The sequence below is a fragment of the Aedes aegypti genome, unplaced genomic scaffold (genome assembly GCF_002204515.2).
Source record: "Aedes aegypti strain LVP_AGWG unplaced genomic scaffold, AaegL5.0 Primary Assembly AGWG_AaegL5_hic_scaff_481_PBJ_arrow, whole genome shotgun sequence".
In the NCBI taxonomy this organism is placed as follows: Eukaryota; Metazoa; Arthropoda; class Insecta; order Diptera; family Culicidae; genus Aedes; species Aedes aegypti.
Genome location: NW_018736153.1, coordinates 28,520 through 46,374, shown reverse-complemented (window position 1 = coordinate 46,374; position 17,855 = coordinate 28,520). Strand labels below are relative to the sequence as shown.

General features: G+C 42.7%; 1 protein-coding gene across 1 annotated transcript in view; it reads right to left on the bottom strand.

Moving 5' to 3' along the window:
- Positions 1-1,045: 1,045 nt before the first annotated feature.
- The window catches only part of LOC110681154 (coiled-coil domain-containing protein 174-like), a 34,892-nt gene continuing 18,082 nt past the window's right edge, over positions 1,046-17,855 (bottom strand). Inside the window, exon 4 of the mRNA XM_021856921.1 lies at positions 1,046-1,344. Within this exon, the coding sequence (XP_021712613.1) occupies positions 1,046-1,344 (299 nt within the window). The remainder of the gene's footprint in view (positions 1,345-17,855) is intronic.

The window sequence follows — 17,855 nt, the reverse complement described above, 5'->3', positions numbered from 1 at the left end:
TTGGATGTTCACTTCCTCTACAGTTGCCTGTATGAATAGCAATCTAATTATGAAAACGAAAATATATATATATTCATGAAACCCCAAACCGCACCCCATGCAACTCAATAATCCGCATTAGATGTCCACTTGTTTTTGGTACCGGTTGCTGGGTCCACCCTTGTCGGATTGTTCCCCGCAAAAACCGTAAGCCAGCCTCGATGGATGCCTCAAGGGCATTTTTCGAAAACTGGCGGTGCTTTCCGTTGGTTTTGCCTTTGCCGCCGACGAGGTTGGTCCATAATACTCAAACGTAGCTGGTGGAGCTATTTCCGCCCCTTCCCCTTGGCCTCGTCTGCACGATTCCCTCTCATCACCCGATTCGCCTTCGCTCAATTCATTTCGTATAGGCACCGGCTGTGGTTTGGTCGCTTTTCTGATCCTGCATCGTCCAACGAATGCATTCATAATTCCGCCGTTTAAATTCCTTCTTGGTCTTCTTGGTGGTGAAAAACAGCGTACGATTCGTTCTTTCCGGTAAAATGATGTCGTCCTCCGTTCCCCGGGATGGTAGGCATGCTGACGACATCCTCATCTATTGCACCTCCGCCGCCATAGAATACCGACGACGGTAGAAGTGGATTATTGGCCGTACTATGTGCTCTGTTATAACATCGATCTGTAGGAAGCGGACCAATCTGCTCGTCCTCATCTTCTTCGGAATCATTTCCGCCATTCCCACCATCCTCCTGTCATCTCGCCGTCCAATCTTGTCCTCATAGTGTCCCGTTGGCTGCGAAGGATTGTTTCTTCTCCGCTCCCGTTTTCGATGTATAATCGACAGGTGGGGCAAACTCATCTATTCGCTCCTTCCGCTTCCATCTCGTTCCATTCCTCCTGTGACATGACGTGCCATTCTCTGGCCGGTTTCCAATCCATTTCATCGTCCTTTTGTTTCCCTTCGTCCCAAGGTCGAACGTGTGTTTTGACGCTCACGGTTCCGTTTGCGTTCTTCTTTTTCCTTCTTCCGCTGCGCCTTGGCTTCGCCTTCAGTCGTTTCTTCTCCTCACTGGTATCGTACAGTGCATCCTCCGTAGCTTCCGATTGTTGCGGTTCCTTTTTCCGGCTTTGCACTCGGCTCCTCCTTCTCCTCCTCCGGAGGCAAACCTTGACGAGCCCGTTGCCGTGCCTTGGCCGCCTTCATCCGGTCGGCAATTATCTTGTCACGTGCTTTGCGCAAATCTTCCCGCTCTTTTTGTGCCTCTAGCGTGGCATCGCGAATCGAGTCCAGCTCCTGCTGCTGGCGGTTCCGTTCCTCACGGTCAGTCGAAAATGCATAGTAACCAACACCGTGCTGACGGGCCTCTGTAAAAGGGAAAATCAGATGGGAAAAATGACGATTGAGATAAATTATCATAACGCTGGAATACTGGATTAGCATCTAGCAACTGAGTGTACCAAAAATAGGAACTTTAGGGACCTCATGGGTAAAAAAAGAAACCAAAAATGAATTAAAAAACAGAAACCTAAAAGAAACTATGACCCAAGAAAAAAAAGAATCCAAAAAGGAATAAGAGAAAAGAGGTTTCATAGGGGATTTACAGATAATTCATGATAGTCATTTCTCTAAGGGTGTTTCCAAAAGTTCTTTTTAGTATTTTGTCAGTATAGGTACCTACTCGTACACATATCTAGTTTCTAAAAGTGGTCAAAGGATCTCAGGAATATTTCTGTGGCCGTAGTTATTCCGGTGGGTCACTGAATCAGGTTGGGTGAAATAGGTTCTGTGCTTATGTACCCCTGAGGGTAGGCAAATTTCAAGTCACTGATAGCTATCGGCTATGATGTGGTTACTATATCAATGAATGTTAAGAAAAACGCATCAACGTAAACCTCTTGAGAGACGCATAGGAAGTGAAAGCACATCTCATCGCCTTAGAATATCAACTTCCACGTTGCTTTTGTCCATCATTATGGATATCATACTCGACCTTGATGCATTTAATAACGGTAATCTAATTTCATCCTAATTCAACATTTCTCGTCACCCCGGTTCTAAATTGGGATCCTAACTCAAAGGACGTACCTAGTTTCTCATCGCATATCATACAAATTATACATAATAACTACCTCTACTCTACACGAAGCTAACTATCTCTCACGGGAATGCTTCTGTCGGAGTCGGACCCGTTTCCGCAAAATTTTCGACAAAGTTTGTTCAATTCATTAATTTTCTCCTCGGAATACACAGCTGACCTGGTTCACATTTTCAGCATTCGTCAACTATTTGAAACTTCGAGCTCGTCCTGTTGGCTCATATGACTCTCTTTGTGTTTCAAGTAGTACCCAAAACGGTGAACGACTATCAAGTATACCGAATTATATAGATACGACTATATGTGTGCATCTCTTTCGCCAGCCACCCACTCTGTCTGTTCGTACTGATTAAATATAATTTTTCACTGCCTAAAACTGAAAATGATGAAATGTAACTTCGCAAAGTGCACAATATTCTCGGATACGTGATAGCGTCACTAATTGCAAGTTTTTAGTTCCTGATCAGTGGATAACAACAGAGTTGTAACAGATTTTGTTACTCAGGTAGCGCATTTTTTCTAACAAAATGTGTTATAAATCGGAATGGTTAGTAGTTAAAATAACAAAAATTATGACACAATTTCTTAATATAATTTGAAACACAAAATTCCAAATCAAACAAATTTTTAATCCATTATGTTATTTCCCATAACAGAATCATAACAAAACTTGTTAACCCATTAACGCCCGAATTATTTCACATTTGTAGTAATCACCTGATTCTTTCTGGAGTATCGCATTATGATAAGAGAATACTTAAACCGTCATTTAAATAGAAATCTACGGTCACATTTTGTCACAGTACACAGTGGGTCATATGTACGCAAAATATTGAAAAAAAATAAAATACTTTATTATTTTTGCAAATGTTTGAAGGTGGTATGGTGCATTAAAAAGTGACAAGATATTACGACAAACATTATGTAAACGGTAAGAACATGATACCATAAGTATAAATAACAAAACGAGGCTTAATTGAAAACTACACCACAGAATGATGCTGAATGTGACACGCGTACGAAACACACAAACACGTAAATGCACAACACATACTCGATTGTACATACAAACATGCATACATTCATACACATATAGCCGCAGTAGTCGCATTTTCCTCCTTTATTTTACGCCAGGCTCGTTTGTATCAAATGGTTACGGGGTACACACTTATACAAATTTCCACGAATATGATATTTTTTGTCGTAATAAAAGCCACTAAGGATTTAGCAGGATTCCCAACAACTACATATTGTTTCTACAGAAATCCTGAAGGCTTCGCACAGAATTCCATCAGGATTCCCTCAGGATTCTCGAAGAATATCACAAAATCCACATTGCATTAATTCCAGGATGCTCATGAAAAAAACACACTGAATTCTCATAATGTTGACAATTCCCTCAGTATTTCTACACAATACCCAAATAATTCTTACAATTGACTCTTACCAATAAGACCAATCCAAATTCCCAAAGTATTTCTACGTGATTCTCTCAGGAATACTAACTGTTTGCCATATAACTATGAGACAAGATTTCAACAGGGCCATCACAAGAATCTCAGCATTCTCGTTAGATTCCCAATGTTTTTGCTCACTATTTTCGCAATTTTTTTCACAAAATTTGCACAGACTTTCAACAGGATTCAACAGGACAACTCCAACAGGATTCCCTCAGTATATCCTTGGGTTACCATTTAACAATTCCCACTGGAATGCCAGAATCCTCACTGGAATACAAGCATCTACACTAGAATCCCAAAATCCACACTAGAAAATCCATGATCTATGCTGGAATCCAAAGATCCACGCTGGAAGAATCTACACTGGAAACTCAAACTCTTCACTGGTATCCATCAATGAAACCCTAGGATCCATCTGAAATCCATACTAGAATATCCCAAGATCCCCAGTGAAATTCAAAGATTTACACTGAAAATGCATTATCTTCACTAGTGTACAAATATCTACACTGAAATCCTAAAATCCACACTGAAATCCCAGCATTCACATTAGAAACCAAGGACCCATGTTCTAATCCTGCGGTTCACACTAAAATCGCAAGGTCCATCAATCCTGAAACCCCAAGGTCCCTACTGAAATCTCAGGTTTCACATTGAATTTACACGACCCATTTTACAATCCCAGGATCTAAATTGGAATTCACGGATTCAATTCCAGGAATTTCAATATCCAGAATGGAATACCAAGATTCGGAACAACAGTCCCAAGATATACACAAAAATACAACAAACCTAGTGGAGTTCTAATATCTACATTGGAAACCAGGGATCCACAATGCAGCAACACAATCTACACTAGAATCCTATGATCCACACTGAAACACTTGGAATCAGACTGGAACACCAGGATCCACATTGTAATTCCAGGATCCACACTGTATTCCAAGAATCAACACTAAGTTCCTAGAATCCACACTGGGTTTCGCAAAATCTATACTGGATTCCCAGAATCCACACTGGATCCAGATCCACACTGGATTCCCAGAATCCACACTGGATTCCCAGAATCCACACTGGATTCCCAGAATCCACACTGGATTCCCAGAATCCACCACTGGATTCCCAGAATCCACACTGGATTCCCAGAATCCACACTGGATTCCACCTCCAGAATCCACACTGGATTCCCAGAATCCACACTGGATTCCCAGAATCCACACTGGATTCCCAGAATCCACACTGGATTCCCAGAATCCACACTGGATTCCCAGAATCCACACTGGATTCCCAGAATCCACACTGGATTCCCAGAATCCACACTGGATTCCCAGAATCCACACTGGATTCCCAAGAATCCACACTGGATTCCCCGAATCCACCCACTGGATTCCCCGAATCCACACTGGATTCCCCGAATCCACACTGGATTCCACCCCGAATCCACACTGGCCCATCCCACTTCCCCGAATCCACACTGGATTCCCCGAATCCACACTGGATTCCCCGAATCCACACTGGATTCCCCGAATCCACACTGGATTCCCCGAATCCACACTGGATTCCCTCCCAATCCACACTGGATTCCCCGAATCCACACTGGATTCCCCGAATCCACACTGGATTCCCGAATCCACACTGGATCCCCGAATCCACACTGGATTCCCCGAATCCACACTGGATTCCCCGAATCCACACTGGATTCCCCGAATCCACACTGGGATTCCCCGAATCCACACTGGATTCCCGAATCCACACTGGATTCCCCGAATCCACACTGGATTCCCCGAATCCACACTGGATTCCCCGAATCCACACTGGATTCCCCGAATCCACACTGGATTCCCCGAATCCACACTGGATTCCCCGAATCCACACTGGATTCCCCGAATCCACACTGGATCCCCGAATCCACACTGGATTCCCCGAATCCACACTGGATTCCCCGAATCCCACACTGGATTCCCCGAATCCACACTGGATTCCCCGAATCCACACTGGATTCCCCGAATCCCACCACTGGATTCCCCGAATCCACACCTGGATTCCCCGAATCCACACTGGATTCCCGAATCCACACTGGATTCCCGAATCCACACTGGATTCCCGAATCCACACTGGATTCCCCGAATCCACACTGGATTCCCGAATCCACACTGGATTCCCCGAATCCACACTGGATTCCCCCGAATCCACACTGGATTCCCCGAATCCACACTGGATTCCCCGAATCCACACTGGATTCCCCGAATCCACACTGGATTCCCCGAATCCACACTGGATTCCCCGAATCCACCACTGGATTCCCCGAATTCACACACTGGATTGCCCCGAATCCCACAGCTGGATTCCCCAATCCCACACTGGGATTCCCCGATCCACACTGGATTCCCCCGGAATCCCACACTGGATTCCCCGAATCCACCACTGGATTCCCCGAATCCACACCTGGATCCCCGAATCCACACTGGAATTGTCCCAGAATTCCACACTGGATTCCCAGAATCCACACTGGATTCCCAGACTCCACCACTGGATTCCCAGAGTCCCACACTGGATTTCCCAGAGTCCACACTGGATCCGAATCCACACTGGATTCCCAGAATTCACACTGGATTCCCAGAATCCACACTGGATTCCCAGAATCCACACTGGATTCCCAGAATCCACACTGGATTCCCAGAATCCACACTGGATTCCCAGAATCCACACTGGATTCCCAGAATCCACACTGGATTCCCAGAATCCACACTGGATTCCCAGAATCCACACTGGATTCCCCAGAATCTACACTACAATCTTAGCGTCCACACTGAAACCCTACGATCCACACTATAACTCCAGGATTCACACGGAATCCCAGGATTCTGCACTGGAAACCCTGGATCCACATGGCATCCCAGGATATATTCTGAAATCCCAGAATTTACACTGGAATCCCGGAATCCACACTGACTTCCAGCACAGATTTATTCTATAATTGTTCAGGATCTCTGATTTGCAAACCACGCTTATGGTAGTATAAGACGAGCGTGGGTGATGCCGACAAGAGCTGGTGACAAAACAGAAATGATTCATGCTAATAGCGCAACCTAGTGGAAGAAATATGAACTAAAAAACCTGTCGTTAGACTGCCCATAATGTCTTTCACAACTTTGTCAAAGATACCAACCATCCATTTTGTCTAAAAAATTAACTGTATTCAGAAATGTTACTGATCTCAAAATAGATCACTGGGCGTTCGAGGCATCTGATCTCAAAATAGATCACTGGGCGTTAATGGGTTAATTTCTTTGTCCTCAAATTTTCTATAATAAATTGTGTTGTAATTTAGTTTTAAACTAATACAAATTTGAAACAGCTTTTGTTATTATGACTGATTTTGTTTTAATTGTTTTATAATTTACTCCATCAACTCAAACTTCTAACAACATTGAAACAAAATATGATATTTGTAACAAATTTTGATACAATTGTGATATAATTCTGTTGTAATCACTGATCGGGTTGCGTTCGTGATCACCTTTGGGAACTATCCCAGTGAAATTTGAAATTTCAAAACGACTCTGTAAAATATTTTCGTGACGTGATCATCTGATAAATTCAAAACCTCGATCAGTGTACACAACCTCTGGACTTTTTTGCCTGACATGACATTGACCCTTCATCTTCTATTGACCGACAATTTTAGCTTAGCCAGTTATTGAAAACTGTATTATCTATACAGTTCCTCCAATAAATCCCTAAAATAGATTCCATCACCATTATATCTAGCAAGTATTCTACCAAGGAATTCAACAGAAAATCCCCAAGTAAAATGTCTAGGGATTCCTGTAGAGATTTGACCAAGATTTTCTTAGGTTCCCCTCCTGCTGATTTGCATTCTTCAAGGAGTTCTTCCAGAAACATCCAATGTGTTCTATCAAATTGATTGCTTTAAAAACACAATATATGAGTTCATCAGCTTTTTCACAGTTCTCTAACATTTGTGCAAAGATTTCTCTATAAACTAATCCAAAGGTTTTAATAATTCCACTAGTTTTTTAAGAGTTAGATGATGAACTCGAACCAAATTCTCAACAGGTGCCTAGGATAGTTTATCTGCGGATTAATTCAAAGATCTTTTTTATGGGTTGTGCTACTTTTCCCTGAATATCTTTTACCCGAACGCCAGGTCCCTCGAATGACCCTTTTCCTCGAACGACCAGTTTCCCCGAGTAGTAAACTAATGAACTGCAAAAAGGTGCAAGAATTGCCTTCAGTGACAGGGTGATGAACTAGAAAGAGTCTATTGGAACTTTGTGTAATTACGTCTATTGGATCTTTGTGTGATTACAACAATAACGGAGTAGCAAGCAACTGCGAGCGATCAATCACACTCATGCTCAATTGAAACCATATCCAAAGATTTAACAAAACTATACTGTACAGAGCCAAACCACCGAAACTCGCTCCCATCCTTGACGATCCGGCAGTGGCAGATTGTGCAAACAGAAATCCTTCCGCCTTTCAGAATTCTTGCACAGTGTTGGCTTATACATATCAGCTGTACTGAACTTCCTCCCCTCTCCGTTACCCTCCCCTAGATCAGCTTGCAGGACCTGGTGCCAGTTGGAACCATAATTTAATTAAAAAGTTGAATGAAAATCTGTTCCACCCCGACGGTTGCCTTTGGAAAGCATGGCAGCACTACTGGCGGAAAAATAGTAATATCCATCGTCGGATATATCCTACCAGTTGCACTGGAATCATTACTCGAAAGCTCAACGTTGTTCCTCCATTGCGTCGTGCTTGCGCTTCATTCCAGTTGGTTTGCGCCTACATGGAGAGAAGTATGCACTGTATGCCTCAGCCGTATATCCTGTTACTAAGTTGGATACGAGATAATAACAATTCTGTCCCATATTATTTTTACTGTTCCTCGCGAATAGGATGTGAAGTGGGCATAAGGCATTTTAGCGAATATCAACCAGGCGAATAGTTTCAGAGATGAGAATAGCGAAACACTTGGCGGTTGTAATAATAATCGCAACATCGGGATGAGAACGGTTGCGTTGCAGAAAAAAAAAGAGAGGAACATCTGTCGATTTTCAACGAAGGGAGGAAAACAGAAGGGGTGGTGAATATTTAGCAAGATAAGTGAAAATGTGATAACCGAAATATGAAGCGTTGCAGTTGGATAAGGAGTTGGACGACCAACCACTTATGCAACTAATTAATTTCTCAATATAAAGGAATCTAAAATTAATTCATATACATTTCATTGAAAGTACTTAGTAAGATTGTTTCGTATTTTGAGCTTGTATGTAAGTTATACATAATTGAACCAGGACGTGGAGTCTTTAAGTCCTCTCATTGTGAAAACGAAAAATGACGCTTAAACAAACATTTGTTAGCTTATTCGCAAAGTGGAAATTAGGCCTGTGAGCCGAAAGGAATCCGTGGAGAAACCATTGTAACATTTCCTAAACACATTCTTTATATGTGAATGAAAACCGAATTTAGTACTATATCATTTAATTCCACTAGAGTTTGTATGCTTTGACAGATACGCGTATTTCGAATTCAACTTCGACTTAGGTCGAGTCTAGCTAGTGTTGTACAAGTATTGATTTCATTTGTTTGTGATTTTGTCCAATATCGCTGCACACCAGTTATACCTGTAAATTTTCAGTACGGAAAACATTTGTCTAATTATCGCGTCTCCAGTTGAAAGCCGGAAACATCGACACGCGAAAACCGATTTTTCTCTTAATCTATGCGTTGAACCTAACGTCGGGCATAGTGCGCTGGACATCGGATCTTGTGTGCTGCACAACGCACTTTGCCCGACGTAGCTCCGGCGCATGGGTTTGGATAAAATCCGTTTTTCGCGTGTCGAAAATTCCGATTTTCAACTGTGCGAATAATATGTAAAAAAAAAACTACGAACTATCCAAATATTCAGCCATGAGCCATTCTTGCTGAAACCAGGCCGCCATCGGCACCCATCGTTTGAATTCCAATTTGATGTCACTGATATGTTGAAACCTATTGTACTGCCCATACTCGCGTAACAGTCCCATATTCAGGCCCGGATCTGGGGGGGTGCCAAGGGGGCAAATGCCCCGGGCCCCCCGATCAGATGGGCCCCCCAAGAAATGAAAATATAGTGCAAAAATATTTAAAAAACTTTGCAATATTTTTTCTTTAGACATAAAATTTAAACTTTCCAGTTAACAATGGAACATATGTGTATATTATTTTTCTTAAAATGTATCTGAATCTCATAGTATGGTTTAGTCAATTATTATCCTTGAATGTATTACAAAATAAATCAATAATGTTAAGCCAATATATTCAAAATTCTTCTCGAGTTAGCTTGGATTATTGGAAATGAAAATGCGTTAACGTTTTTGCAGGATCTAAAAATATATGGCTAAACCTGTAGAGTACTTCTCAATCCAAAGAATTTATTGTTTTCCTATCTGAACTCTATAACTTGAACATATTTGCAATGCTTTCGGGAACTTGAAATGATATAAAAATTCTTTTTTGATGCGGTAATCAGTATTTATAATAACTTCTCCATGTTGATATAGCTCTATAGTTGATGAAGTTTTTTTTTTAATTCAGTCAAATCTTAGAGTTAAATTCGAATAAAATCCATAGAAAACAAATACTATTTTTTTTTTAAAGATTGCGACAACGAGAGAAAAACATTAAACTTGTACTCAATAGAGTCAATCGATCATAAAAAAAATATTTTTATAATTATTAATACATTTATATGACTGTCCAATGTTTAAATACGGCCCAGTAAAAGGATCAAAACGAGAAAAGAGAAAAAAAAATGGTTGATTGAAACTAAAAATTGATGTTAATGATGCCGAGGACAGAAAAACTTTTTATTGAAAAGTTAATTATTGATTTAAAAAAAGTGCTTTTTATTGATTTCAGAAGGATTACTCTCGTAAATAAAGATTTCAATGAAAATGACATCATTCCATAAACAATAAAAAAAGTTCATCATATCAACTAGTGGCTTTGTTCTTTTTGGCTAAATGGAGAACAATAACTAGAGTGAAAAGATACAATGTTCTTTATGAGGGGGTTGAAGGCTATATACGAGGAACTCGGCTTTGAAGCTTTTCATCAATTTTTCACTCCATACACATTATAAAGAAGCCAATACACAAACCAATCTTCTACGAATTGTTGAAAGAAAAAAGTCAAATTCTTTGATCAAATTTTGATTCTAAAAACTGACCAAAACGACACTTACACTCCTTTGCATATCTTAGGACCAAACATCTAATTTAAAAACCAAATTCAAAACGTTAATTTGTGGAACCGGGCTGATTTTTTTATTAAAGGGACCCCTTTATGAGATCTAAAACGGGCCCCCCGAAGCCCAAATCCGGCGCTGCCCATATTCTATGGGATTTCCTATATAAATGGGACTGTTGTGCGAGTATGGGCAGTGTAGGGAAAACCCTGGGAGGGAGAAACCGATACAAAATTTATGTACGTCAAGGTGAGCCGAGATTCTGCTGTCACTGTGAGCCCAGATCTAAAACAATGGACAAACATGATAAAAGTGCGTAATTGATTAATACATATTTTTTGCATTTTATCAAATGTGACAAAAAATCGGTTAAAAAGCTATTCATGCTTATTCAAAAGTAATGTCACAATAGCAAAACGGCTGCAAAACGGTGAGTCGACAACCAGGAAGGAGCGTTCAACACAGCTCTGGTCCTCACAAGTTCCTACCTCACGCTTCCACGGGTCAAACGATGACAAAGACCGCCAGCTAAGGATTGCGTACTTAGCTGGTAGTGCAGCCTGAGCACTGTTGTCCTTTTGACATCAGCTAGATTGAGGAGGTACGTCTCGAGCGTCTGTTCACTAGGAGGTGCGGCTCAAACAGCGTCTGTTCTGGTATCCAGCGGCTGAGTAAGAAATGCTGAATCGCGCACAGCTAAATCCAAGGTGGTAGCCCCATCAGCGCGATCGTCCTAGTGTTAGTTGGGACGTTAAACAGAGCTGGCACGATGGCGCTCCGACGAGACAGGAGTGTTGGCGTAGACCCGATAAGCCACCCGTAAAAAACCTTATTGCGAATAACATAGGAGATAATACGACTCGGAACAATCGGCAAAGACCCACGCGACGAAATAAAGATTACGATTGGAAACTTGGAACATGGAACTGCAAGTCACTTGGTTTCGCAGGTTGCGACAGGATAATCTATGATGAACTACATCCCCGTAACTTCGATATCGTAGCACTGCAGGAACTTTGTTGGACTGGACAGAAGGTGTGGAAAAGCGGGCATCGAGCGGCTACCTTCTACCAAAGCTGTGGCACCACAAATGAGCTAGGAACTGGCTTCATAGTGTTGGGCAAGATGCGACAACGCGTTATCAGGTGGCAGCCGATCAACGCAAGGATGTGCAAGATGAGGATAAAAGGCCGTTTCTTCAACTACAGCATCATCAACGTACACTGCCCACACGAAGGGAGACCCGACGACGAGAAGGAGACGTTTTACGAGCAGCTGGAGCAGATTTATGACGGATGCTCTCCGCGTGACGTGAAACTCGTTGTTGGCGACATGAACGCACAGGTAGGACGAGAGGAGATGTACAGACCGGTGATCGGGCAGAACAGTCTGCATGCCGTATCTAACGACAACGGCCAACGATGCGTCAACTTTGCAGCCTCTCGTGGTATGGTAGTCCGAAGCACCTTCTTCCCCCGCAGATATCCATAAGACCACCTGGAGATCACCCGAGAACCTAACCGAGAACCAAATCGACCACTTTCTTATCGACGGAAAATTCTTCTCTGACATTACCAATGTTCGCACATACCGCAGTGCGAATATAGATTCGGATCACTATCTAGTTGCTGTATGTATGCGCTCAAAACTTTCGACGGTGAACAACTCGTGTCGAAGCCAAACGCCGCGGCTTAACATCGAGCGGTTACGGGACTCAGAAGTAGCCCATGAATACGCGCAGCAGTTGGAAGTGGCCCTACCAACGGAAGAGCAGCTTGGCGCCACCACTCTTGAAGATGGCTGGAGGCACATAAGACATAGGTAGCACCGCAACAGGTCGCTGGACCTAGTGGCCCCGAATCAGAGAAACGACTGGTACGACGGCGAATGGGAGCAGTTGAAGAATGAGAAGAATGCAGCATGGGCGAGAATGCTGCAACACCGCACGAGAGCGAACGAGGCACGGTATAAACAGGCGCGGAACAGACAAAACTCGATCTTCCGAAGAAAAAAGCGCCATCAAGAAGAACGAGATCGCGAAGCGATGGAAGAGCTGTTCCGCGCTAAAGACACACGGAAGTTCTACGAGAAGCTTAACCGTTCGCGCAAAGGCTTTGTGCCACAAGCCGACATGTGCAGAGACTGTGACGGAAATCTTCTCACGAACGAACGTGAGGTGGTCGAAAGGTGGCGGCAGCACTACGACGAGCACCTTAATGGTGATGTGGCCAGTAGCGGAGGTGGCACGGAAATAACTTTGGGAGCACGCGCGGACGACGAAAGACTTCCGCCTCCAGATCTCCAAGAGGTAGAAACGGAGATTAGACGGTTGAAAAACAACAAAGCCGCTGGAGTGGACCAACTTCCGAGCGAGTTGCTAGAATACGGTGGTGATGCACTGGCAAGAGCGCTGCACTGGGTTATTTCCAAGATTTGGGAGGAGGAAGTATTGCCGGAGGAGTGGATGGAAGGTGTCGTGTGTCCCATCTACAAAAAGGGCGACAAGTTGGATTGCGCCAATTATCGTGCGATCACAATTTTGAGCGCCACCTACAAGGTACTCTCCCAAATTCTATGCCGCCGTCTATCACCAATTGCTAGAGAATTCGTTGGACAATATCAGGCAGGATTTATGGGCGAACGAGCAACAACGGACCAGATATTCGCCATCCGCCAGGTGTTGCAGACTGTAGGCAACTACAGAGACTCTTAGATTTGTTTTCCCAGTGGTGCGAGGCCAACTTTATGTGCATAAGCGTTGGAAAATGTGCTGTGATATCATTCTCACGATGTAGGAATCTTTTGATATGGCCTTACACAATCAGAGGAAATGCGATTGAAAGAGTTGCAAGCTTTAGAGACCTCGGGGTGATTCTTGATAGTCAGCTTACATTCAGAGAACACTACTCGTACATTATTGCTAAAGCCAACAGGAGCTTAGGATTTATCTTTCGTCTGTCTAAGGAGTTCACCGATCCACATTGTTTAAAGGCTCTCTACTGTTCTTTGGTACGTTCAACACTTGAAACCGCTTCAACTGTGTGGAGTCCGTACCACGACGTCTGGATAAAGCGAATCCAGTCAATACAGGCTAAATTTATCCGGTACGCATTGCGGTTTCTTCCATGGAGCAACCCTGATGAGCTTCCTCCATATGAGAACCGATGCCGCTTGTTGGAACTGGACACACTTGAAAAACGGAGAAAGATGATGATAGCCGTTTTCGCTGGAAAAATCATTACCGCGAACATTGATGCTCCTTTTATTCTATCCAGAATCAATTTGAATGTAGTACCCAGACCCCTACGTACTCGAAATTTTCTTAGGCTGGATTTCCAACGAACTGACTGCGCTCAGCATGAGCCAATTCGAAGAATGTGCGAAGTTTTTAACTGTGTGTATGACCTGTTTGATTTTAATATGAGTATTGATGTCTTCCGTAAACGTTTATATTCTAGAAATTTATGATGTTTAATGTTAAAATTAAGAATATTCATGTAGACATTTTTGTTCGATGAATTATGAAATAAATAAAAAAAATAAAAAAAAAATAAATGCCGCGAATACAATGTACCCACACATCATTTATTCATCGATTTTAAATCGGCCTATGATACAATCGATCGAGAACAGCTATGGCAGATTATGCACGAATACGGTTTCCCGGACAAACTGATAAGATTGATCAAGGCGACGATGGAGCGAGTGATGTGCGTAGTCCGAGTATCAGGGACACTCTCGAGTCCCTTCGAATCTCGCAGAGGGTTACGGCAAGGTGATGGCCTTCCGTGTTTGCTGTTCAACATTGCTTTAGAGGGTGTGATAAGAAGAGCGGGGATAGACACGAGTGACACGATTTTCAGAAAGTCCGTTCAGTTACTTGGTTTCGCCGACGACATTGATATTGTTGCACGCAACTTTGAGACGATGACGGACACGTACATCCGACTAAGGGCTGAAGCTAGGCGAATCGGACTGAACATCAATGTGTCAAAGACGAAGTACATGATAGCGAGGGGCTCAAGAGAAGACACGGCACGCCCCCCACCTCGAGTTCATATTGACGGTGATGAAATCGAAGTTGTCGAAGAATTCGTGTACTTGGGCTCACTGGTGACCGCCGACAACGACACCAGCAGAGAAATCCAGAGACGCATCGTTGCTGGAAATCGTACCTACTTTGGACTCCACAGAACGCTCCGATCGAGCAAAGTTCGCCATCGCACGAAGTTGACCATCTACAAGACGCTGATTAGACCGGTACTCCTCTATGGGCACGAAACATGGACCCTATGTGCAGAGGATCAACGCGCCCTTGGTGTTTTCGAACGGAAGGTGTTGCGGACCATCTACGGCGGAGTGCAGATGGAAGACGGAACGTGGAGAAGGCGGATGAACCATGAATTGCACCAGCTGCTGAGAGAACCAACCATTGTCCACCTCGCAAAAATTGGGAGGCTGCGGTGGGCCGGACATGTCACCAGAATGTCGGATACCAAGCCGGTGAAAATGGTTCTCAAAAACAATCCGACCGGCACAATACGACGTAGTGCGCAGCGAGCAAGATGGGTCGATCAAGTTGAGGACGATCTGCGGACCCTTCGCAGAATGCGTGGCTGGCGACGGGCAGCCATGGACCGAGTCGAATGGAGACGTCTCCTACGTACAGCAGAGGCCACCCAGGCTTTAGCCTGACTGGTAAGTAAGGTAAAGTCACAATAGCAACTTTTATTCTGATTGAATATAAAATACTCAAATACGCATCATTTTACTTTTTCAATAAAAACGAAAATTAAGGTGAAACAGAGTGCTTCGTGAAGCCCAAGCAGGACAGTTCGGTTTTGCGTCGTCCGATATATTTTGCTCACGATTTCGCGCGTTTTCGTCGCCGGAGAATATATTTTTTTCCCTGTTTTGGAGCGTCTTGCTGGGTAGTGCTTCGTGAGGCCCAAGCAGGACAGTTCGGTTTTGCGTCGTCCGTTAGATTTTGCTCACAATTTCGCGCGTTTTCGTCGCCGGAGAATTTTTTTTTCCTGTTTGGGAGCGTCTTGCTGGGTAGTGCTTCGTGATGCCCAAGCAGGACAGTTCGGTTTTGCGTCGTCCGATAGATTTTGCTCACGGTTTCGCGCGTGTTTTCGTCGCCGGAGTTTTTTTTTCCCTGTTTTGGAGCGTCTTGCTGGGTAGGTATTTGGGAAGGCCCAAGCAAGACGGTTTGTTTTCGGAACGCCAAGAAGTTTTGCTGTCAATGTCAGTTTTGTGTTCAGTCGAGAATGGATTACCAACTGGTGAGTTCGTTTCATGCTTATGATAACACATTTTTTCTTGAAAGCGTAACTTTTATGTAATATTAAAACAAACTTTGTATGGTTCGTCACTATAAGTGTCGGCATTATGCTATTTTCTTATACAATTTCAATATACATATATTTTTCTCTTTTTGACATTATTAAAAATTATCTTTTGAATTGTTCGACATTGTAAATGTTGACGTATTTTTTAAAACTTCTACCATATCGAGACAAAATGCACAGTAATACTCATATGTCATTTTCAAACAAACTATGTATGGTTCGTCACTACAAGTGTCGGCATTATTCCTGTTTCATATAATTTAAAATATATACATGTAATTTTCAGTTTTCGACATTAATAAAAACGTCTTTTGAATTGTTCGACATTATAGATGTTGACCTATTTTTTAAAGCTTCTACCAAAAACTTCTCGAGACAAAAATACACAACTAGCTTTAAATATAAGTCGTATATTTCCCCCTTGTCCATGGATCGCATCACCGACCAGAGGTAACTCCCAGATCTTTTCCTCCCTCACTAATAAACACCCTTCCCGTGGTGATTGTGGAGATGCAGAGGTATTCTCGGTCTCTAGAAGCAACAATCATTACACCCTAACATTCCTTCCCCATCCCAACTGACTGTAAGGACTTGGCCGGCGCTGTTATTGATCAATAATATTAGATCTGCTAAAATTGCACTTCGAGAGTAAGCGGAAACTCCCATCCCTTATTCATTTGGATCGTAGTGCAATTCTTACCAGTTCCGATCAATCACGGAGTAGCAACCATTGACATGTACAGTCAGTCTATGCTATGCTATGCTATGCTAAAAACGAAAATTAAGGTGAAACATCTCGGAATCCAAAGATGGCCGTCCCAATGGCCGACTTGTGCCCCTACTCACGTTTTCAAAGGCACAAAACTGGAGAAATAGTTTGCAAACGTTTCTGATCTTCTTATTTTAAGCTTTCTGCTTGTGCATAAAGCCAAAATAAAAAGTTCACTGTTGTTGGATGCTTTCTTCGCGAGATTTGTGCCTTTGAAGTTTCAGTGCAATCTTAGAAGTTGATTCCAAACTGTGTCACCTTAAATGCATAGAAAACTTTGGCCCTTTTTCCATGTTTGTCCAGAACGATCGAAGGAACACAACAAAAGAAAACTAGCGATTTTGATCAAGTCTGCCTTGATTGTTGTTGACAAGCTGGAGTTTTCTTGCAGTTCGAAATAACTTTGTGTCATATTTCGTGTGTAGTATCGGTGTCTCCCTCCCAGGAAAAAACCCTTTATTATTCTTCTTTCAGAAATTGTTGATGTAAAATCCTTTCTCCGAATAACTACGATTCTTTGGAAAATGTTTCTAATATTTTTCCGGAAATATCCCTGAGGTTCTTACGAAAATGTCTCTAGGGTTCTTCCGAAAATGCTTCTAAGATCCTTTATGAAATTCTTTTGGAATACTTCCCGATATTTCTCGAGAATTCTTCAAGCAATCCTTCTGGGATACTCACGAAAATCTTCCAGAATTAGTTTTGAGAGTCCTTTGGCTGGATATCCTTCTAGGATTTTTCCTCTGGAATTTTTGCGAAAATCCTGTTGGAATTCTTCAAGGTGTCTTTCGAGGAATCTTCCGAAAATTGTTCCGGTATTTTTCGAGAAATCCTTGTGGGAAGCTTCCACAAAACCTTCGGAGATTTTTCAGGAAATGCTTCTGCAATTCTTACGAATTCTTCTCGGATTATTCTCTATTTATTATTTTTATTATC